Source organism: Vidua macroura, chromosome 18 (genome assembly GCF_024509145.1).
Source record: "Vidua macroura isolate BioBank_ID:100142 chromosome 18, ASM2450914v1, whole genome shotgun sequence".
Taxonomy (NCBI): Eukaryota; Metazoa; Chordata; class Aves; order Passeriformes; family Viduidae; genus Vidua; species Vidua macroura.
In genome coordinates this window covers 4317988-4341133 of record NC_071588.1, presented here as the reverse complement: position 1 = coordinate 4341133, position 23146 = coordinate 4317988, and the positions used below count along the sequence as shown (strand labels likewise).

Below are 23146 nucleotides of genomic sequence, written 5' to 3'. Positions count from 1 at the left end.
CGGGGACGAGGACAAGGACATGCTCCTGGGTTTGGCTCCCTGGGGGGAACAGGGACTCCCCATTCCACCCCCTTCCCTCCCTGTGTTAAAATACCAATGCAAGAGCATGTAAACAAAGTCATTTTTATTTAAAAAAAACACACAGGGGAAAAAAAAACCAAGCAAACAACATATACAGCAAGGCCACAGACAGTGTAAACTCACTGGTGATAGTGTTAGCTCAGAGAGAACACCCAAGGAAGAGTTACAAGGATATGCTATAAAAACTGGTGTAATTCCCAAAAAAAAAAAAAAAAAAAAAAAAAAAAGGGCTCTTCGCTTCCATTAAAGGAATTACAATGTCAAAGATGGTCTGGAAACCCAGGACTGTGAAATCTTCCTCCTGGAAGTCCTAACAGTTATTAACAACAGTAGGTGGAAACTTTAATTTGCTCCCAAGGTGGCAAAGCACAAAGTTCCCTCTTTTAAGATCTTAAAAAGATCTGAAGTAATTTCCAACTATCAGTCCATGAACTGGGAGATGTCAATGAAGAAACCTTCGCTGCTGCCATCAGCAAGTACCCCCAGGTCCTTGGACAGCACAGCTCACCTGTCATCCAGGTGATTCCACACCCAGGAAGAACCTAAAACCTTTTGATTTTCCTGTCTAAATGCCAACAAAAAATTCAAAAGTGTTACCAAGGGTCTTGGTCACAGCCTCCCTTTGGCTGAAGGGAGGATTTTTTCCCAAAATCTTGAGATCATGGATACACCAAGCAACACTCCTGACCCTGAATTTTCTTTACAGCCTTGAGAAGCCATTTTTGTAATAAATCTGTAGCAAAAAGCTAAAACCAAAAGCCTTTTCCTCCCATGGGGACAGCTCCATTCCTCCTAAATAGGCAAACTGGATTTGTGTGGGAAGGAGGCAGCAGAGCATGTACAAAAGCTGAGCAGCTTAGTAAGAACTGACATTCCTTCACCAGAGTCTGAAAATAAATTCCCATTGCCACAACGAGCACAAATTAATAGAGAACTCTGGTGTTTGGGGTCTTTTTTTTTTTGCTTCAAACCAGGCTAAGATCTGTTCCAGCAGCAGAGCTGTCCATCAAACACTCCAACATGCTCTTAAAAAATAAACATTTAAAACAAAAATATAACCATCTCTGAAAGTTTGTTCATTGATCAACACCTGAGGAACAATTCTCAGGTCAGCAGGAGTTTCTCAGAAATGCCCCAAGCCCTGGCCCAGGGGCTGCTCCCAAGCCTCAGCCCCAGCTCAGAGTGCTTTCCAGTCGATGGGCTTCTTCCCAGATTTCTTGAGGAATTCATTAGTCTTGGAGAAGTGCCGGCAGCCAAAGAACCCTCTGTTGACAGAGAGGGGCGAGGGATGAACTGTCTGCAGGACGTGGTGACGCTTCTGGGAACAGCAGAGAAAACCACTTGTTAGATGTGCAGGGTTTGGGCTGCTCCTGCTCCAGAACAGGTGATTTACCCCCATTCCTCCTTCTCCTGCTCCAGAACAGGTGATTTACCCCCATTCCTCCTTCTCCTGCTCCAGAACAGGTGATTTACCCCCATTCCTCCTCCAGGGCAGGTGATTTACCCCCATTTCTCCTCCTCCTGAACAGGTGATTTACCCACATTCCTCCTCCTCTTGCTCCAGAGCAGGTGTGATCTCCCCTTACACCCCCTCCTGCACCAGCCTGAGACCCAAAGATCCAGCCACAAGGACCAAGACTTCTGTCCCACTAAGCAAAGACATAAATGCCCTGGCATTTCCCAACTGCTGTCATGCCACCAGCAGATTTCATATTGATTCATGAGCCCTTAACTAGGAAAAACAGCTCTGTCCTTGTGAGACACTGCTGACAACAGGAGCTTACACTTGCTCCACTTTTCTTGCTCAATTCTGGAAAAGGCTAAGCTGGAGCAGAAGCAGAACTCGACCTGACAGAGTTCAGGCAGGGAAAATTCCCAATTCTGTAAGGGAAGTGCCCTCTAGTGTCCAAAAAACCGAGGGAAAAGCCAGGCAGAGGGAAGGGCTGAGGAGGTGTACCCTGTCGATGGAGCTGCCTTTCCTCTGGGCATAGGCTCCCCAGAGCATGAAGACAAGCCCGTGCAGGTTCTTGTTGAGCCAGGACACCACGACATCAGTGAACTGCTCCCAGCCCCTCTCCTTGTGGGACGTGGCCTGGTGAGCCCGAACCGTGAGCACCGCGTTGAGCAGGAGCACTCCTGGCAAACAAAGCACGCCCAGAGGGTGAAACAAGGGTTAATCCATCCCTGGACTGCCCCAGGCCAGGCTGGATGGAGCTCTGAGCAACCTGGGATAGTGGAAGGCATCCCTTGGATAAGCCTTAAGCTCCTTCCCAACCCAAACCATTCTGGGATTCTGGGATCCAAACTTTTTTTTTTTTTTTCTGTTGTAGCAAATTTTCATTTTAAGGCGCTCAGAAGTGATTTTCTCTCCTACAGGTGGATTATTTCCAACCACAGGGCTGGTTTTTAGATCAGATTCTTTCCTCCTCCACAGGGGGCACATCACTGAGTGTCTCTGAGCTCACCTTGCTTGGCCCAGCCCGTCAGGTCCCCATGGCCAGGGTGGGTGAAGCCCTCAATGTCCTCAGAGAGCTCCTTGTAAATATTCTCCAAGCTGCAAACCAAACCAGCAGATTTTTAATAGGACAAGAGCAAGCAGCACCACTTATTGCTCTAAGCAGGCAATAAGAGCATTGATTTTAATCTTATTTAAAATAATAAAGCCACTTGCAGAGGCAGGGCACCAGGGACTGTGTGTCTGCCTGGAAAGCTTTAATGAGACTGGAAATGAAAGTTTACATCCAGAGTATCACCAAAACTACACAGAATTATCCTTCCAGGTGACACACACTCAAATTGAAGTAGTTGCAAACCACTTCACATCAATTTTCCCAGCCCTGAGCACCACAGGACTGCAAATAATTAAGGAACAAAAGGGATTTTGTAAATTTTCATACCTGGGGGGAGGTGGAACAGGTTTCTGGACACTGAAACAGAGTCCATGAGCTTGCTTAGGTCCGTGGTATGGATCTTGTCCCAAAATAACAACCTTTACCTGAAAACAGGCCTTGGTTAGCACTGAATTGTAATCAGTATTATTCCCCAGAGAAAAAAAAGGCTTATAAATGAGCTTTATCCTAAAACAGAGACAAAAAATGCCATAAACCAACCCCTCCAAGAAACTGAAGTTAAATCCCAGATATCTCATTGCTAAAAGCACAGAGTCCACCTAACACTAAGGATTAACATCCCTATGGCTTTGCTGCCAAATAATGAATATAACTAATATAATTTGAGAACAGAAGATCAGCATTTTCACAGTCACAAAAATCACCTTGTTATTTTCCAAGTAGGTTTCATCCCATTTCAGCTAAATGCCACATCTGCTGTGATATTTTTGACAGGTCTTATTGGAAATTACATTACCTTGTGCTGTCTTATTTTCTTTTAATAATAGTCCTTTATTGATCAATTAAAAGAACAAGAGATGTACAAGATCAAAAAAACTATGAACTAGGTTAAGCTGGTAACACCAGAAAAAAGATCAAAAGGATCAGAGGAAGTTCTGTGGTTTGTGAGGGTAATAAAACAATAAAATTAAGGTTTGGTATCAGACATGAAAGGGAAGGCTGGATTTATGAGTTAGGTGAGCCAAACTACAGCATCCACATCCCATGGGATCCAAGTTTAAGGGACCAAACACTAAAGGAACGTGTCTGTGCACCCACCCCGCACCTTCAGGGTTTTAAACTCCCCGGAGCAGCTCAGAGACCCCCACACCGCGGCTCTACTCACATCCCAGATGTCGCACATCTGCGTCCAGGTGAAGACCTGCTCGGGGGGCGGATACACCGTGTAGCGCTTCCTCTCCTCGGCCACGAACGCCATCAGCTGCGGGGGCAGCGGGGGCTCAGCGAGGGCTCAGCGGCCGCTCGGGGCAGGGGGGGGATCGGGGAGTGCTGCTCACCTCCACGAAGTAGGGCTTGGAGAACTCCCCGGCCAGCTGCCGCCGCCAGCTGTCGCCGAAGCCCGGGGGCACGTTCCGCTCCGCCAGCAGCTGCCGCGCCGCCTCCTTGTTCCTGCGGATGCGCTCCTGCTGCTCCGCGCTCAGCGCAACTTGGCTCGCCTTATCGCCGGCTTCCTTCGCCTTCTTGGCGGCGCTCACCTGGAAGCAGCGGGCAGGGGGGTGGCTGCGGAGGATGCGGGAGGGCAGCGGGCGCAGCCCGGCGCGGGGGAGCAGCGAGAGGCGGGGGAGCAGCGCGGCCGCGGCGGGACCGGCCATGGCTGCACAAGGTCCGGCCATGGCCGAACAAGGTCCCGCCCAAGGGGCGGCCCCGCCGCACGCGGCGGTTTCGCGGCAAAACACAAAACGCGCCCCCATTGGCCGCCCACAGCAGCGAGCACAAACGCCCGCTCGCTATTGGCTAGCGGGAAAAATACTCGCTTTTCCCCATTGGGTTTGCCGCTGCTGGAGGGGAGGTTTTCACCTAGCAACAGTGACGTCACGGAGGGTATCAGCGCCCATTGGGCGGCAGCGGAGCGTGGCCGCTTGATTGGCAGCTCAGCCACGCGTGGAGCCGCGCGGGAGTTTGGAAATTGTGCCCCCCCCCCCCAAACTCCCCTCAGAAAAGGCTGCCAGCGCCCCCAGGCCCCCTCCCCACACACACAGAGCCAGGCACGCCCGTGCCGCCGCCAGACCCCTCTCCTCCCTCCCCTCTCCCCTCCTCCGGAGCCGCGGGCTGCTTCAGCCCCCCGATCGCTACCTCAGAATCGCCGCCCGGCTCCGGGGAGCGGCCGCGCTTCTTGGCCGGCGCGGGGCTGAAGAAGGAGTGCAGCGTCCTCTGGCCGATCATGGCTGCGGCGGAGCGGGGCAGGCAGCGCGGGAGGGCGGCCGGGGCTGAGTGAGGGGCGGCAGCGGCGCGGAACCGGCGGGGGGGGCGGGACTCGAGTTTGGCGCCAAAACCGCGCGCGTGCGCTGGGGGGTGTGGTCAGCTGGAGAGGGGGCGGGGCTCCGCGCGCCGCCATCCCCGGCGCGCGCTCCCGTTTCCCGCGGGATCGCGGCTCCCGCTCCTTCCCTCCCGGGCATCGCTCCCGGTCCGCCCATGGACCGGTTCGTGGTTAAACTGCCCCGCGGGCAGGCGGGGGATGGCGGCGGCAGCGGCGGGAAGAGGCCGCGGCTGGAGAAGCCTGGCCCGGAGCGGCCGCCGCCGCGGGAGATCCGCGCCGAGGGGCTCAGCTGTGATTACCGCATCCTCTTCGGCAAGGCCGAGGCGGACGAGATCTTCCAGGAGCTGGAGAAGGAGGTGGAGTATTTCGAAGGTATATTCCTGCCCTGTGAGCGTGCCGGAGCACGGGCTGTCCAGGGAGGCTCCGGAGGCCTCCCAAAAGGCCTGGACAGTGCTCTTGGAGACCCTGCTTGGGCAGGAGGGTGGCCTGGATGACCCCCACTGGTCCCTTCCAACCTCAGCCTTTCTGTGTCCAGCTGTATTCCCCTCCATATCCCCCTTACCCTTCCCAGTGAAGCATTTGCCTGCCCAGCCCACCCAGGTGGGTCCAGAGCAGTTCCCAGGGCCCGGGCACAGCTGGCGGGCACCGGGAGATTCCTGCAACCACCTGGTGTTGGCACAAGAAGCCAAGAACACAGGTCTGACCCCGCAGGGTTGGTTTTGCTGAGCTGGAAGTGTTTGTCAAGGGATAATCGTGGAGTGGCGACTGGAATTTTTTTGTAGGTGCGGTGTATGAGGGATGTGATGGGTCCTGTTCATCCCGCTGGAGGGGGAGGACAAGACAGAGTCCAGCTTTGCTGGGACACAAACCCTGGGAACAGGGATGACAGCTTTTGGGTTGCCATGAGCGCCCTGATTCCTGCCTGGAGATTCCCAGGAGCTGCAGATCCGGGAGAATTTTGGACTGTGCAGAGGCAATACAAACCCAGGTTTGGTCCTTCCCACAGATGACTTGACGAAACTGCACGTGTTTGGCACGTGGCACAAGATTCCCAGGAAGAAGGTCACCTACGGAGACCCTGGCTTGTCCTACACTTACTCAGGGGTCACGTTCCACCCCAAGCCGTGGATCCCGGTGCTGAGCCGGATCCGGGAGCGCGTCACCTCGGAAACAGGACACACCTTTAACTTCGTCCTCATCAACAGGTACAGCCCCTTCCCAGCTGCACCAAGCAGCTTTTTCTTCAAATTAAACAACAAAAAAAACCCCACCCAAACTTGTGTGTTGGAATCCGAAACGCAGGGAACTCTCAGGACTTGAGGCCTGTAAGCTAAAGCTTAGAATTAAACACAGGAGTTGATTTAAGACCTTAGAAAAGGCTTCCAAATTTAAGTGCTAGAAGCAAGAATGTGGATTTATGGTTTAAGCTAAGTAAAAGAAAGTTTAGAATTTTAGAGTTTAAAATACAGAAAAAATAAAAGCAGTTACAAAGGCAAACAAGCAGTTTTGAATGCAGTACTACTATAAGTTTGGGTGTCATAATTAGCTAAGAAAGCTTACACTGTAACATAAGTCTGTAAGACAAAATATTTAAAGTCAAAAATATAAATATCTTTGTTAGCAGTGTTTTATTAATTAATAAATCCTTAAAAAGTCTTATAACTAGAAGTCTTATAACTTTCTGAACTACAAAAATGTGAGCTGAACTCACATTTTCTGCTTACGTAAAAAATAAGAAAAATAAACTGCATCATTAAAAATAATTCAGAGGTCCTGACTTAAATGAATTCAAAAATTCCTCACAACTGTGCAGCATTTGTTTGGTTTGATTTCATTGGGAAATAATTATTATTTTGGTAAGTAATTGATGGTAGGGGTGGGAAATGGATTTGTAGAGAATTCTCAAAGCTTGACAGAAGGCTCACATACTGTGTATCTGTATGTAAACTTTGAGATAAGAAATGTTTATGGAAATGCCACAGAATAGGACAGACGTTGTTGGAGAGAAATGGAACTAGAAACAAGTTTTAAAGGATGGTTTTGCAAATAAGACTAGATACTGTGGAGAAATAAAACTATGAAAGATGCATTGTAGTGGGACCCACAAGGGGTAATTTTAGATGATTGGTTTTAAGGCATTTACAGCATGGTGTGGCAAAAGCTGGTAGGCCAAGAAACACTTATAATGTATTGTAATTAGGAAATAATTAGCTTCTGATTGTGATGGTGTGAATTAAAACATCTGTATCGCCTCACCCTTCACACAAGACTGAAAATGGAATAAAAGATTTTAGAACACCTCTTAGTCACCCCATCTCTGTGTCAGAAAGAGGTTTAATCCCACAGGCAGGGATTAACAGAGGTAATTAACAGGTACAAAGATGGCCTGGACCACATCGGGGAGCACCGGGACGACGAGAAGGAGCTGGCTCCCCTCAGCCCCATCGCCTCGGTGTCCTTCGGAGCCTGCCGGGATTTCGTGTTCCGGCGCCGGGGCCAGGGAGGGCTGCCCGGGCCGGGGAGGATCACCCTGCAGCTGGCCCACGGCAGCCTGCTCCTCATGAAGCACCCCACCAACCTGCACTGGTACCACAGCCTGCCCCCACGCAGGAGGGTGCTGGCCCCCAGGGTCAACCTCACCTTCAGGAACGTCCTGCCCAGGGCCAAGCAGGGAAATGTTCAGCCACGGGAGCCTTTGGGCTCTGAGAAGTGAAGTTTTAGTTCCTGCTGGAAGTGTGGATTCACCTGTTCCAGCAGGTGAATTCTGGATTCACCTTCCCTCCCGGGGACTGGAGGAGCTAATGGACAGAATTTGGTAATTTTGCTGCTGAAGCCTGTGACCACAGATGTCAATGGCAAGGTTTTTTTCCTCTGGGAAATGTTGCTCTGGTCCTGCTGATCCCTATTTTTGCTGACTGCTCCCCTTGTTTTGCTCGTTCTCACCTGAGCTTTATCTAAGCAGCGTTCCAAGAAGATGAAAACACTCCCTAGCCTGGAGGCAAGAGTTTATAAACACTGTCAGCTCGTGTAAAGCTGATATTCTACAGGTGGCACTTTCTGTCAATGAGCTCTGGTTTGCTTGGGGCTTTTTAATTAAAATAAAGCAAAATGAGCCTGACGTGGAGAAGGGGAGTGCTGAGCTATGAGGACAGGGTGTGGCTGGATGGGTGTTTCACTCCTGTCTGAGTCTTGAATTCTGCTGCTCTTGCAGGAGGAAGCACAAGATTTTTCCTCTCTCAGGTCCTTTGTACAAAACCCAGGCAGCAAAAAGTGCCCTTGTGGGGGAGAACTGGGTTGTCCCATTTCCATTGGAAGGCTGTCAGTCTAAGAGTGTATTTCCCTAAATAATTGTCCCTAGGGATCCTATCCTGACTGCCTGAAAGCCACCACCTCCCACAGGGAATCCTGCTGAAAATGAGGGAATTCTGTCCAGTCTCCAAGAGATCTTGAAGCATCAAGGAATGGTAAGTTCTGGGTGAGGATGGGAACCACCAAATCCTCTGTAACCTGGCTACAGCCACTGGAATTAGTGCTGGGCTCTGGCCTTCAGTGGTGGGTCCATTATTCCTGTGGAATTAAGGCCTGTGCAGGGAATTGGGAATTGGTACTTCCCACCCTTTGCCACTCTGAGATGCTCTGTGGAGCCTGAAGAGCTCCTGCAGAAAATCCTTCTTATCCAGGGCTTGTGAACTGTTGTTTCAACCCCTTTGGCTCCCAGCTTGGTGTTGGTTTCAAGACATTCCCACACTGATTTTTCTACCAAGTTTGTTCTTTTATTGCTACTGTACAGTTAGTTACAAAAATACCCTGAAGTGGAAAATAAAGCAACTTCAAACAGCAGTGCAGTGCTTGGATGGAACAGACATTTTTAAATTAACACACAAAATAAGACAATAATAATCCAAACACAGAAATGTCATCTTGGAGCTCTTAATTCTTTACAATTTATTAACACCTTCTCCACCATGGCAGCTTGGGAGGGATGAGTACCAGTGTTTGAGCCTTGTGGCTGCATAGAGCCCTTCCAGAGGGGAGGTTTGCCTGGAAAACAGATCCCAGGGACCTCCAGAGGGGAGGTTTGGCTGGAAAAAAAAGAGCTCTGTGACCTCTGGAAAGACAGATCCCAGTGACCTCCAAAGGGAGGCAAACACAGAGCCCTGGGACCTGCAAAGGGGAGGGCTGGTTCCCAAACACCTGCACAAATTCCAGTGATCTCCACAGGTGTGGCTGACTGGAAAACAGATCCCAGGGACCTCCAGAGGGGAGGATGAGCTCCCAAAGCCCCGCACAGATCCCCAGCTCACAGGGGGCTGGGAGGATCTGGCACAGCTCAGGGCCAGGACCAAGGAGCTGGGCTTTGCTCCCTTCCTCACCTGAAGTTAAGCCAAGCCCACCAAGCAAAGCCAGAAAAAAGGCTCAGCTCTCCCCTTGATAGCCCTTGAGGGAGATCCAGAGTCAATCCACAGCCCAGGGAAACAGCTCTTGGCAAGGGAAAACCTGCTGGTCCCAGCTGCCTGATTTCAGATTTCAGTCCATAGTGTGCGTGTCCTCTGCCCCTCCTCCTGCACAACTGAGCCCAAGGGGATGCTCAGCTGAACCCCCAAATCCAGGAAAAAACCCCAAATCCAGGAAAAAAACCCAAATCCAGGAAACCCCCCCCCAAGCAGAGCACTGAGCCTGGAGAATGCAGGACAGCCACTGCTGGCACTGGAAATGGTTTCAGTTCTGAGGTGCAGGGGCAGATCTGCTGGAGGGAGATGTTGGGGTGATGATTTTGGATGGCTCCCAGTAGGAAGGGCTGGCTCCTTCTCCCTTTAACGGCCAGAGCAAATTTTTGGCATTTTGCATCCTTCAGGATTTTTTTTGTTTGCTTGTTTTCTTGGTTTTCTGTAAATTAAAACAAGTTAAAACCAAGCTACTGCTCATGCAGCACAGCCAAGAACCAGGTCCCAGTCCAGCAGTGGATTTATCAATATTTATGTACTATTTATATGTAATATTTATGTAATATTTATTTATGAGCATTACCTGGGCCAGGAATTGTGCTCCAGACTCTGGAATGATGAGTTGTGTAAATAATTTTGCATATCCACCCATTTTACCACTTCTGCTTTGGCTGGTTTGGAGCCTCTCCTGAGGAAGTGTGAACACCCCCGAGCTTTGGGCAGCACTATGAATTCATGAGGTACAAAGTTGCCCTAAAAAAGCTATTTAAGACATTGTTATTTGAAAACTTCACACTGAAAAAAAGCTTGTCTGATGAGGGACTTTTCTCCTCCAAGCTTACAAGGACAGAAAAGAGCTAAAAACAACCTACATATTTTATTCCTGGTTATTTAAAAGCAGGTTTTTAAAGGAGGATTTTTGCTGCTTTTCCCTCTGTGCTTTGGGATTTTTTTTTTCTTTTTTTTTTTTTTTTTTTTCACATCAAACGATCCAGAACAGCACAATTCCCCTTATTTCTATTTACAGGGCAGCCTGGAGCTGATGCAGGATTCCCAGATTTCTTCATGAGACCAGTAAGTGCCCACCAGTCCTGGCCCTGTTGTTTATATTCCATTTAACAAGGCCAGGGGCTGCTCTACAGCTGAGCTGCAAGCCAGGAGCGTGGATCCCAATGCTGGGAATAGCAGATTCCAGCAATAAAATGGGAAGGGCAAGTCTAGAACAGTTACAGCAGCTTGGAAATCACAGCATTAAAAGTTGTAGTTGATGCTACAAAACAACTGGATTCAACAGTGCTGAAGGAAATGACAACACTGAGCACTAGCAAACACTTCCATGTGCTGATTCCAGCTAGATTCCAAAGGTATGGAGCAATAAATTAAGGTTTCAGCTCTTAATAGATACAAAATGATCTCCTGGATTAAGCAATTTAAATCAGGAGAAGGACTTTACAATATAAAGAAGTAAAGTAGGAGGAAAATCGTGCGAGCAGGGAAATCCTTTGGATGGGGGCAGTTTGTGGAGACGCCTTGACTTGATGGGTCAGGGGAAATGGGATTGCATGAGTTCATCCCGTGGGTGTGAGGCATTCCCAGGACGCAGTGGGCGTGCAGAGGCCTGGGCCAGTGGCAATGCAGCTGTTCAGGGAAGCTCAAGGCACTTTGTGTCTTAAATCATTGCCAACAGCAGCTTCCCATCCCAGGACTCCCCACTGGGAAACACTGGGAACAGAGCCTTGGGATAAAATCCCTGCCTGACAGACAAAGGCTGCTCAACACACACTTGGGGCTGGACGTCGGAACAGCTCTGGGAATTTGGGTACAAAACACAATTCCCAGCCATTGCCACAGGGAAGGGAACCTGGAGGGGCTGGTGCGTAAGGGAGAGGTGCCAGGGGAGGGGCTCTTCAACAGCAGCTTGACATCAACCCTTTCCAGGGCTCTCCCTTGGGAAGTGAAATGTGTGGGATAAAGCATCTCCCTGGGAAAAGTGCCGTGTCAGGACGTGGAACAGAGCCTTGGGACAAGGCAGAAAAACACTCCTCACCACACACCCGGGGCTGCACGGCGCTGGAACAGCAGGACCTGGCTACAAACCACAGCTCCCAGCTGTTCCCACCGGGAAGGGAGCCTGGAGAGGGGGAGCTTTGCATAACGGAGAGGCTCCATCCGAGGGCTGGGATGATCCCAAGGGCCGGGACAATCCCGAGGGCTGGGACGGTCCCAGGGCTGGGACGGTCCCGAGGGCTGGGACGACCCCCAGGGCTGGGATGATCCCGGGGCTGGGACGATCCCGGGGCTGGGGCCATCCCAGCAGCGCTGGCTCAGCTCTGGGCCGGGCTCTGGGGCTGGGCCCGGCCGTGCACGCGCTCGTAGAACAGCAGGTAGGCGCTGGCAGCCAGCACCTCGTGCAGGCTGGCCCTGCGCACCGACTCGTCCGAGATCCAGAGCCACTGGCTGCCGCGGGCGCCCGGCGCGCGCCGGAAGGTGACGAAGTGTCCCGAGTGCATGTCCCCGTGGTGCACCACCACGGCCATCAGGCGGTACAGGTACAGCGGGGCCCTGCGGGGACACGGGTCAGCCACACGCACACACCCCCCACAGCAGCCACAGTTCCTGCACGGAGTGAGGGCCTGGCTCCCTGTGCGGCTGCTCCAACCCTAGTGCAAGGTGTCCCTGCCCATGGGATGGGATGATCTCCAAGTTCTCTTCCAACCCAAACCATTCTGTGAGCCAAACTGCTTTTTCCTGCTGCTCCGTCCCTGGAAGTGTCCAAGGCCGGGTTGGATGGAGTTTGGAGCAACCTGGGATAGTGGAAGATGTCATGGCATCTCCAAGTCTCCTTTCAACCCAAACCATTCTGGGATTATGGGATTCAAACCTCCTGCTCCATCCCTGGAAGTACTCAAGGCCAGGCTGGATGGGGTTTGGAGTGACCTGGGATAGTCAAAGGTGTCCCTACCCATGGGAAGGGGACTGCACTGGATGGTCCCTAAGTTCCCTACCAACCAAAACCGTTCTGGAATTCTATGGAAAAGGATTATCAGCAGAAGCCCCCAAGGGTGATTGATCAAATGGAATCATGGCAAGTGCAACTGAAATCAAAACATCTGAGAGAAAAAAATCTATGGATTTCTTACAACCATTTGAAAATGAAGGAAAAGAAGGGCTAGAGGAAACCAGCAGCAATGAGATTATGGCTGTTCATGAACCAGAGGAAGGAGATTTTGAGTTTTGCTTGTAACTTGCCCTACTCCCTTTCCCAGGACTAAAAATCACCCAAGAGACAAGCACAGGAGCTGGGACAAAAATCACATTCTGTCACTGGGCAGCCTCAGGACAAGGACAGAAGAAAGGGAGACAATTTGAAGGACAGAAATGAAGAGAGAGGGTACAAATTTCTAACTTACCTGCACTCAGGGAATGCAGCAAGTGGGAAAGTTCCTGGGGACATTAAAAATGAGGGAGAGGAAGAAGAGGAGGCACCATTCATGAAGAGAGGTTTGGTACCAGCTGGTTGTTCTGCATCTGCCAGAGGAAGGAGAAATTCAGGAATTTAACTTGAATGCTGTTGCTAACAGAATCCCTGCTTCTCATCATGGGATATGAAGGTATTTTATTGATTTTCATATCCAAAGGATAATTTATTCAAATTCATTTTACATGACAAATATGGAAATTCCCATGTGTCCAAAATCCCAACTAAAGGAATATTGAGCTGCCTAAGGACAGACCTCCTACAGATGGATTTTCCAACTGTTTTTGAAGAATCCACCATTCCCAGCATTCCCTCTCTGCTTGTCCTGAAGCCTTGGAAGACATCCCTAACAAGAAAAACCTTAGGATATCCCAAGTTCAACACTCCTTTGGACAAAATTTTCTTTTAAATATATATATTTAGTAGGATCAAAATGAATTTTCCAACCTGAACTGTAAATTTGGGAATGGCAAAGGGATTTCTGTCCTCTTTGCAGAGCCCCACATCAAGATGCTGCTCATGGCTTGATCCTGCAGAAAATGTTTGATCCCTGACATGCAGAAAGAGCTGAACCATTTCATTGGCAAAGGAGGTACCTGAAGGTTTCCCTGCTCTCCCATCCTTCATTCCAGGGGTTGTCTCCTCAGAGTTTTTCTGGCTGAGCTGCTCCTGGCAGGATTTGGGACCAGGAACTCGATATTTGTAGATGTCCATGACCAGGAACTCGTTGAACTGGACGTGCTCGTGTCTCTTCAGGGGAGTGCCTTGGTTGGACCAGCTCAGCCTTTGCAGGTGGATGCACAAACACTGGGGCAGCTTCAGGAAAGGAAAATCCACATTTTTCATGGAAAGAAACAGGTGGTAAGTCCAGGGAATAAGAAATGTATTTTCCTTATCTCTGTATAAACTCAGTGGCAACAGTGTCCTTAAAATGTGACACTAATTCTTGTGAGATTCCTGGTATCTCCTAATCCCCAATAATTAATGGCTTTGCACAGGGAAAATCAAAAACATTAAGTGTTATAAAGAGCTGAAATTCAAAGTAATTGCTGTAGCAAGAAGTACATTATCAATATTATTATTATTATTATTATTAGCACCTGAGGCTCCTAATTACACTCCAGTGTCCTGCTGGCCTCTGCATGACAGGATTACAGAGCAAAAAAAAAAATAGAAATCACACCTGATGTTTACTCACCAGCTCTATTCAGAATATTTTAATTTCTCTGAAATGAGGAATTGCTAAAGATGCTACAAACCCTATAAATATAAATCAATTTGCTCACTGAAGAATTAATGTAAAATCTAAGAAATGGCACTGAGCCAAACTCACATTTAAGTGTTTTGCTAAATAACAGGAGAATATTCACACCCTGTAAGGGTTTAGTGTTTGATTTTTTTGTTGAGTTGAAGCCTCAATGCCCACAAATATTTGCCAGGTGAGTTTACTTTGAAAAGTAAAACATTTGTGGTCTAATAGCAAGAAATGGACACAACCAGCTCCAAGAGAGAAGTTACTGTGACAGGATTTAGGAGATTTGGAGGGGTTTTTTTTGCCTCACCTTTCCTAACTTTAATTGCTTAACAAATGTTGTTCTCTGGTTTTCTATGCTTTGTCCATTCAGAATTCCTTCTGCCTGGATCTGGAATGAAAAGGGAAAAAAATTGAAGGCACCTGCAGACAGGAGCAATTAATTGTCTGGTTTATGCTCAGTGCATTAATCACACCTAGGAGTGCTCTTCAGAATTCCTAAAGAGTCAAAATTCTAAACCAAAAGCAAGATGAAATGATAACTCCATTCACTCAGAACTGCACTCATTTGCCTCTTCTGTTGATTTTTAAACAATACCAGAGCAAAAAAAAAAAAAAAAAAAAAAGATCCCTAGTGATGCCTGGCAGCTACAAAATAAAATATTTGTAGATTTTTGTAACAACAGTACTAAGTAAAGCTTCAAATATTCTGTGAGGTAAGAACTCCTTGTTAAATATCTGAAATCCCAGAGGCTTTCCCCAAGTCCTGAAGAAAAAAGAGATGGAAAGTGAAGCCAGGATTGTGTCAGCAGGCTCAAAACTGAGCAGGGAGGTGAGAGGAATTAAAGTGACAGGAATCAAAGGGACCTACTTTGGTGCAGTTGTCACACACAACATCCTTCACAGTCTCTGAGGAGATGAAGTGATGGAGGCAATGGTCCAGTGTCATGGGACGACCCTGAGTGCCAAGAAAAGCCAGAATTATTTACAGGAATTTTAGGGTGCATTCCACTGGGTTTTGGGAAAGGATTTTTAATAATTCCTTCCATAGAGAAACTACAGAACTGCTGATTTATTTCATGAAAGAACTGACTGAATGGATTTGGGTGATCATGGAACTGTGGGGATTCCCCTTTAGCCTGGATTAAACATGGACAACTTTGCAGCCTTTTGATAACAGCAGCAGTGATTCCCTGTGTGAGCCCTTCAGTGGGGTTTTAAACCACAGATTCCTGTCCTGTTCCTATTTATCTCTCATTCCAGCACTTCAGGGGTCACTTTATGCTCTCTGGCCCTCTCCATAGGAGAAATACAGCTTTTAATGGAATGCAGGCCTCCTTGCTGCCCCTCCTCATATCCTGCCCTGCCAAGGATTGGATAAAACAAAACACAAAGAGCAGAAAATGTGTCCAAATCCCAATCCTGGCTCTCAGGAGGGCACTCTGCAAACAGGAATCACAATTTCCATGAGCTGTGGAAAGAAATCACTACCAGACATGAAGTAACAAATTCTTACAGCCCAAAAAATATCCTGCAGATGTTGCCCTAAAAATCCACAATGTTTTGTCATTTGAAGTTTTTCAGAGCAAGAAGGAAATGGAAACAATTCCCAGTTGAAATCACCCCCTGGAAAAGCCTGGATGGGGTAAGGTGTGAGCTGCCAGCTGAAGGTCACCTTCCCAGGATGGGAAGCAGCCCTTGGGGATATGATTTGGGCTCTTCAAATTGCACAGAAAAGACCAAATCCTCCACCAGGAGAAACAGAAAGTTCTGGTGGCATCACCAAGTTCTGCTTGTTGGGCTCATCAGAACCTGGCACCACCCGTTAGGGAGAAGGCCCTGCAGCAGCACAGGATTAAAAAAAGAACAGGAAAATTAAGTCCTGAAGTAGCTCTGAATGTCCTGTGCCCCTGAGGAAGGCCTGGGAAGGGCAGGATGGATCAGGAGCAGTGGGATACGTACCCACACAGCTGCTGGAATGCTCAGGGAGAGGCTGTCAAAGGTGTCGAACCTCACAGGGCTCTGCAAGAGAACATTCCAGAGCCAGCATTTATGTCAGTGATGATTTCAGTTTTAGCTTTCATACTTCCCACACTCTGTACTGCATTAGTCTGTAACTCTGAACTTCATATAAAGTGTTAGCAGCGAGTTCTCCTCACGTTCAGTCAGACAAAACAATCCTTTTCCAGCCCCAGCCCCAAGGACACCGTTGCAGCTTCAGGCCCAAAAAGTGTAAACAACAAAAAGGCCCAAAAAGTGTCAATTGAGGAGAGCAAACTGGGAGGATGGGACTTCACAACCTGGAGCTGCAATTGGATAATTAACCCCAATATGGAAATGGACCAAATTTATAAAAGTATGAAAAATCTTGGGTGGAGCCACGGCCAGGGTCTTTTACTGCCCGAGGTGTATCCCGTGAAAGCCTTTTTAATAAATATCTACTTTATTCTTCAACACTGTGTAGCCTCTGCTCTGAGTAGCCTTCAAGGCATCATCAGTCCCCAAAAATTCCAGCCCAACTCTCCTAAGTTGAGCCTGTGCCCTGTGCTGTCCATAATTCCCTGGTGGAACAGGATCCAAGCCCCCTCCGTTTCCCAGTTGTGCCAGGGAGCATCAGGAATGTTCTGCTTGGCCTCCTCCTGCTCACTCCAATTTATCTGCAAGGTTTTGGGAAATAAAATGCAAATGTTCTCTTGGTTTGGGCTATAAATGAGGTTTCTTTTCTGTATTTTTTTTCCATTATCCAGGTTATCTTCATCTCCTTACCTGGGATAACTGGACTTTAAGTATCTTTGCAAAATGTGCTGAATGAGCAGCGAGTCCTAAACTCACCCAGGTGAGTGGATTTTCAGGTAATATTATTCATTAATTAATTGTTAATTCAATAATAGAATAAAACATCCATTATTCTGGTCGATGAGGCAGCTGTTACCCCCACAAGGTGCATCACATGGATTTTTTTTTTTTTTTTTTTAGTCTATTTAGGGATAAATCCTTGTTCATCCCCAAGGGATGATGGTTCCAGGAAGCACTCTGAGTGTTGGAAATCCCTTCTCACATGACACAGATATTAATAACAATATAAAATATGATCTATTTCCACACCTGGTGCTCACAGTGCTTGCAGACCATGTTGCTGGTCAGCCTTCCATGGAAAGGGTGCTGAGTTTTCCAGTGGTTGGACACAGGGGGAAGAGATCCTGCAACACAAAAATTGTCCTTGGATTTTCCATCCATCCACTTTCATCACGCCAATCCCACACTTGTGCCCTGCAGTTACAAAATTAATGCCTCCAAAGCACATTTTTGTCTCAGTGATTAATAATCAATGCAGATTTATTTATAATTTTGATTTCTATTTCAGTTCAGTACAAAGATCAATTAATATTATCCTTTTAATAAACAAAACTACCCTATGAATATTCAGGATATCCAGAAGGGATAAAATCCTACCTCTTGTCCTGCAGCTTATTTGCTTTTGGATTATTTCTGGTTGCTACAGAGGGAAATAAAAACATTTCATTAACCCTACCACAGCAACATAGAAAAGATTTAGAAATTTAATACATGAAGTATTAAATGTGCTCCTATTTCATCCCTAGTGGGCTTTTCTGGCCAATTAGAAAAACTGTGGCTCTTTATATTTGTAAGAACAAAAAAAAAAACTGGTACAAAGCAAATTTATAATTGACAATTGCTTGTAAGAGGAATCATTAATCTGCAGGACTCTCTGCCTCAGAACACTAAAATAGGAGGTTTTGTCTTTTTTTTTTTTTTTTTGGTCTGTATTTTAGGCAAACCAGATATTTTCCACCTGCATCAAGTTTATCAGCAAGCTGATAAATTTTACCTCCATAAAACTCTTCCAGAAATGCCATTTTTGCAGTTTTCAGCCCTTTTTCAGGTGGGAACTACAGATCCGAGTAAATGCTTGGAGGGACTACCTGAAATCCCTACATCCCATGGATTTAGGGATGCAAAAACCTTCAGGAAAGCAGGAACACTGGAAATTCCAAGGCATTTTCTTCAGAAAACCTGAGAATTCTTTAAATTTGACTAATTGATGGGTCCTTGTCAAAGGATTAAAGAACACCTTTGGGAACAGAATCAAAATATCCTAAATATACACTTTCTACTTGGGGATCTGGGCAGATTGCAGGAATTTCTGATAAGGAAATAAGTGGGATCACCTCCAGGGAATGCACATCAAACAAATGGGTCACACGGGGCTGCCGATCCCGTTCGTCCTCCAGGGAAGAGGTCAGGACATGGAACAGCTCATGGGCATCCTGGAAATGGAGTCAGAAACAGGAGACATCAAAAAAACACCCCAGGAGGGCTGGAAATCCACAGGAAATTAAGGGAAAATTACAGCTCAGAGCCTGGATTTATATTTATATTTATATTTAATATTTATAATTATATTTATATTTATTCATGCACATATAAATATATAATATGTAAGCACATACTAAATAGAAATAATAATGAAAATTAAGTATCTAAATAACTATATGAAATAGAGTTAATTATATAAGACATATATTTTATTTGAATTATATATAACCATTATATATAATTGTATATAATTATTATATATAATTATTATATGTTATATATAATAATCATTGTTTCATAATTTATAATATATAGTATTATATATACATTAAATATATTATATATATTACCTATAATATTTATTCTTAATAATAATAATAATAATAATAATAATAATAATAGTGTTTATATTGCATCTATTTTGTTGTCCCCAAAAGCTTCCTAGCAGCCCAAGGTGCTCAAGACATTCTGGATCATATAAACTCACAAAAAAACCTAAAACATTTAGGAGGAAAAAATACCCCCAAATGAATCCCCAAATCCCTGTTTTCCTGGATTTTGAGGGAAGCAAAATTGAAATTGATCCTTGGAAATCAGGAATGTATTTCAGGAGTGGGATAATTGATGGAATGCATTGGAAATACTGACAAGAACTGCAACTAATCAGGAATTCTGAAAAGCTGGGAACAGAGCCATTATCCATAGGGAAACCAGGGATCTGTTCTGCTTTAATATTCCTGGCCCCGTTGGTAAAGAGAAGGTTTGGGATTCCCTGAGGAATATCCCAGCCTGCTGAAAGCCCCATTCCCAAGCTGTGGATGTTTCCCATCACTTTCTGGAAGCAGCAGTCAGGTCTGGCAGCTGCAGCTCTGGGGTGTCGGAACCCAAGGTGTCCCTCAGACACTCTTGGATGTTCCTGGTCCAGGGCAGAAGCCTCTGAGACCCTGGCAGGCAGCCAGAAACCCCTGTGGTCTTGAGTTTGACCCATGGAACAATTTACCAACTTTGCAGGAAGAACAAGAAATCACAAAAGTTTAGATATTATAGTAGAAGTAATCACAAAGTAAAAGGTAGGATTTTTGAGTGCTGTACAGGGGGGTTTAGGCCTTGTACAGAGGGGTCTGAGTTTTGTACATGGGGGTCAGAGGTTCTAAGATGGAGGGATTTGGGCGTGCCCCGTCCTCCTTCTTTCTTCTTCCTATTCCCCATGTTCTTGGTGGTGTTGGCACTCACAGATTGGTTTAGAGTAGAAAGTCACTGTTCAACATAGGTAATAGGCATTGGGGAAAAACTATAAACATTTAATAGGTAATGTGTGATATAAAAGATGGCACCAGCTCCTTGGGAGGGGAAGACGAAGGGAGACGGAGAGAGACGCAGAGGGAGAAGGAGTCAGGGAGAATGTCAGGGAGTCTGTGTGCCTTGAGATTATTGCAATAAACTGCCTTGAGACCAGACAACTGAAGACTACTGAGTCTTTCTTTGAAGGCACGGGTTGGAGGAGAGACTTTACCACCACCCGGAGTCACCCCGATCTGGGGAAGGCTCCGGCACTGGGGGATTTCCCCTGATTCCTGCACTCACCTGCTCCTCAAAGGAGGAGATCTGCCACCTGTTCATCCTCAGCACGTCCAGCAGGCAGCTGGCATCCAGGACATCGTCCTCCGTCACCTCCTGGCAGGACAGGGCTGGAGAAGGGAATCAGCAGTGTCAGGAGGAGCCAAAACTGGGCTAAAAAACCAGTGCTTGTTGGGGTTATAGCAGCACCAGCCTCACACCACTTCCACAGGAACTTCCCTTTAAAAACAACCCTGTGAGGTAAGCCAGGGGGTCCCTTCAGGGTGTCAGGGATGAAATTAGCCCAAAAATTAATCACCTTGAGCTTAAAACACTTAATATTTTATATTTTATAATGATATCTTTTCTATTTTCTTTTTCTAGAATATTTAAAATATTTCTATTTCTATTTATTTAATATTTATTATATAAATTCATTTATATAGTTTCTTCATTTATTAATTTATTTGTTCTATGAATTGATTTTATAAAATTATATTATTAATTTTAAAATAACATTTTATTATATTTTATAATATTTTATTTTTATATATGTTATAGCTTATAATATTTTAATTTTATATAACATTGATCATATAATTTTGCTAATATGGTTTATTTATTTATTAATTTTAGCATATTGATAAATACATTAATATATCAAATCAATATAATAAATATATTTATTAATAATAAATTCAATATATTAAATACATAAATATATTTATATAATTTGTTCATTATATAGATTTATATAAAAGTACATTGATTATTTTATAATAATTTATATTTATATAATATTTTATATTTTCTCTTTTATAATATTATTTTATTTTTTTAATAGCCGAAACCTCGCAAAGTGAGGTTGAATTGTCACAGGTTTTTGGGGAAAACAGTCAGCTTGGGGAAATAATAATAAAAAAAAAAGCTTAAATTATTTGCTAATAATTTTTTAAATAGAACTCTAAATTTCTTGAATTCTATGGAATTCAACCCTTCTGTGAAAGGCTGAGCTTTGGCCAAGACATTTCCATGAATCTGAAAATCAGAGAGGGAAATAAAATAGGGAATACAACCCCCCCCCCCAGGAGCTTCATTCTTTGGGAAAAGAGGCTAAAAATGACAACATTGCTCCCTCGGATATTTTCTCCTTGCTGTGGAAGAGGAAAATGTCCGGGCACCTCTGAGGAGCTGCAGCAGAGTCACGGAGAGGTGCTGCTGCTGCTCCTGCCGCTCCTCCTGCTCCGGCCTGTACTGGGCTGTGAACTCCTCCAGCCACCCGATGAACGAGGGGCAGGAGGACAAGCCCTGCAGCAGGGAATTCATGAAACACGTGTTGCCCAGGTTCAGGAGGCCTGGCACAAGCCCTGCAAAGAGAATTGCAAGAGTTTACAGCAAGAAACCCAGGTAAAACATCCTGCTTTTCCATAGGAACGCTGTGTCGTTAAAGAAAAAAAAAGTGGATTTAAGTGGAGTTCTGTGTTCACTTTGTGCTGTTGATTTGCAAAAAATCCCAGAATAGTTTGGGAGGGATTTTTTCCACACCCTGGGCGGGTGTGGAAAACACCAATCACTTGGTTTTTAAAAGCTTCAAAGTTAATTAGCAATAAAATAGTAATAAAATTAGAGTAATGAAAATTTGGACAATGAGGATTAGGACACTACAAGGCAATAAAAAGCAAAGAATTTTGGACATCTGGATTTTTTGGGCACTGAGCTGCCAAAACCAAGCCTTGGAAACAAAGGAACAACCCTTAAAAGCAACAGCCTGTTGCATATCCATATATCTCATACATGATGCATAAAAATTCCTTGCAAATTAAGAATTTTTCTGGCTTTTGTCAACTTCTTCCCCTTAATCCTGGTGGTTCCATAAAGGTGGAGAGAAGGTGGAAGGATGTTTGTCTTTTCTGATAAGGAGGCTGTAACTCTTTAGATTTCCCGTTGCTGTTATCTCTGTGTGAACAGCTTCTTGATTATCTCATCCCTTTTCTTGAGCTAGTAAAAAACATCTTACATCGCAAGAGTTTCTATTTTAACATTACGCTGTAACCTAAAACTACATTTAACACACCGTTTAAAAAGGATGAATACAGCACAACGAAACAACCCTCCACAGTACGTACAGCGTTCCATTTTATATTTGCGAAGAGCATTAAAATACGCATTTAAACCTTCCACAATCCCGGGCTGCTCCAAGCCCCGCCCGACCCTTCCAGGGGCAACCCCCGAGAACTGCGCCAGAGCCTCCCAGGGAAAAAAAAATTCCTTCCCAAAATCCCGCCCGGCCGTGCCGGGCTCGTTCCCGGTGCCGGCAGCCCCAGACCCCTCCGGTACCTCTCCGCCGCCGTTTCCTGCCGCTGATGGGGCCCCACAGGACGTAAATCCCGGCCGCCAGCGCCGCCGCCGCGCCCCCCAGAACCCCCCAGCTCCGCATGGCTCGGTGCCTGCCACGGGAAAAGCGGGACACGGTCAGGAGCTGCGGGGAAAGCGGGACACGGTCAGGGGCTGAGGGGAAAGCGGGACACGGTCAGGAGCTGAGGGAAAAGGGGGACACGGTCAGGGGCTGAGGGGAAAGGGGGACACGGTCAGGGGCTGAGGGGAAAGGGGGACACGGTCAGGAGCTGCGGGAAAAGCGGGACACGGTCAGGGGCTGAGGGAAAAGGGGGACACGGTCAGGGGCTGAGGGGAAAGGGGGACACGGTCAGGGGCTGAGGGAACGCAGCCCCCCGGCCATCCCCGGGAACCCCAGCGCAAAGGGAACGGGGCTGTGGGAAGGGGGAAGTGGAGCAGGAAAAGGGCAGGGAGGAAGGGAAAGGGGAATGAAGAAGGTGAGGGAAGAAAGGGAGCGCTCGGCCCAGGGCTCGCCCCGACCAACCCCAGCCGCCTCCCCCCTCACCGCCTGCCAGCCCTCCCCCTCAGAGCCGGCCCCCTCCCGGCTCATGCCGAGCCTCTTCCCGCTCCATCGCGGCCCGCTCCGGTCACCGCCGCCCCCTGCCCTCGGACCTGGCCCCCTCCCCCGCCCGCAGCAGCCGCCGCACCGGCCCCTCCGCCAGCATGGCCGCGCCGGAACGCGGGCGCGCGGCCGGGCGGAGCCGGGGGGACGGC

At 47.0% G+C, this 23146-nt stretch overlaps 3 protein-coding genes across 4 annotated transcripts; 1 reads left to right on the top strand and 2 right to left on the bottom strand.

The window, feature by feature from the left end:
* Window positions 1-109: 109 nt before the first annotated feature.
* On the bottom strand, window positions 110-4943 carry UNG (uracil DNA glycosylase). Of its 2 annotated transcripts, XM_053993749.1 has the most exons (7): window positions 4785-4943; window positions 3989-4186; window positions 3817-3912; window positions 2979-3076; window positions 2547-2635; window positions 2039-2217; window positions 110-1399 (listed from the first exon to the last, which is right to left on the bottom strand). In XM_053993749.1, exons 1-7 carry the CDS (start codon window positions 4872-4874, stop codon window positions 1259-1261), a joined length of 891 nt encoding a protein of 296 aa, XP_053849724.1. In that variant the 5' UTR covers window positions 4875-4943; the 3' UTR covers window positions 110-1258. The 2 variants fall into 2 exon arrangements, with proteins under 2 accessions (XP_053849724.1, XP_053849723.1); XM_053993748.1 differs by lacking the exon at window positions 4785-4943 and having other exon boundaries at window positions 3989-4324.
* Window positions 4944-5076: 133 nt separating this feature from the next.
* Window positions 5077-7865, top strand: ALKBH2 (alkB homolog 2, alpha-ketoglutarate dependent dioxygenase). Its single transcript, XM_053993789.1, has 3 exons — window positions 5077-5340; window positions 5975-6173; window positions 7342-7865. The coding sequence occupies exons 1-3, from the start codon at window positions 5124-5126 to the stop codon at window positions 7679-7681; spliced, it is 756 nt and encodes a 251-aa protein (XP_053849764.1). The 5' UTR covers window positions 5077-5123; the 3' UTR covers window positions 7682-7865.
* An 845-nt stretch (window positions 7866-8710) lies between these two features.
* On the bottom strand, window positions 8711-23089 carry USP30 (ubiquitin specific peptidase 30). The gene is made up of 13 exons (XM_053993787.1): window positions 23045-23089; window positions 22376-22485; window positions 21220-21405; window positions 20066-20169; window positions 18334-18432; window positions 17597-17639; window positions 17249-17343; window positions 16106-16165; window positions 15015-15101; window positions 14454-14534; window positions 13488-13707; window positions 12824-12941; window positions 8711-11975 (listed from the first exon to the last, which is right to left on the bottom strand). Exons 2-13 carry the CDS (start codon window positions 22473-22475, stop codon window positions 11738-11740), a joined length of 1431 nt encoding a protein of 476 aa, XP_053849762.1. The 5' UTR covers window positions 22476-22485; window positions 23045-23089; the 3' UTR covers window positions 8711-11737.
* Between the last annotated feature and the right edge of the window lie 57 nt (window positions 23090-23146).

Bases quoted from the DNA above. Each gene is read 5' to 3' on its own strand.
- UNG (XM_053993748.1), bottom strand. From the start codon at position 4,324: ATGGCCGGACCTTGTGCAGCCATGGCCGGTCCCGCCGCGGCCGCGCTG. The intron at 2,636-2,978 runs GTATGAAAATTT...TTTGGTTTGCAG, and splicing joins CCTGTTCCACCTCCCCCCAG to CTTGGAGAATATTTACAAGG. The intron at 2,218-2,546 runs GTGAGCTCAGAG...TTTGTTTGCCAG, and splicing joins GACGGGCTGGGCCAAGCAAG to GAGTGCTCCTGCTCAACGCG.
- ALKBH2 (XM_053993789.1), top strand. From the start codon at position 5,124: ATGGACCGGTTCGTGGTTAAACTGCCCCGCGGGCAGGCGGGGGATGGC. The intron at 5,341-5,974 runs GTATATTCCTGC...TCCTTCCCACAG, and splicing joins GGAGGTGGAGTATTTCGAAG to ATGACTTGACGAAACTGCAC. The intron at 6,174-7,341 runs GTACAGCCCCTT...GGTAATTAACAG, and splicing joins AACTTCGTCCTCATCAACAG to GTACAAAGATGGCCTGGACC.
- USP30 (XM_053993787.1), bottom strand. From the start codon at position 22,475: ATGCGGAGCTGGGGGGTTCTGGGGGGCGCGGCGGCGGCGCTGGCGGCC. The intron at 17,640-18,333 runs GTGATCCCACTT...TTCCCTCTGTAG, and splicing joins TTGATGTGCATTCCCTGGAG to CAACCAGAAATAATCCAAAA. The intron at 14,535-15,014 runs GTAGGTCCCTTT...TTTTCATTCCAG, and splicing joins TGTGTGACAACTGCACCAAA to ATCCAGGCAGAAGGAATTCT.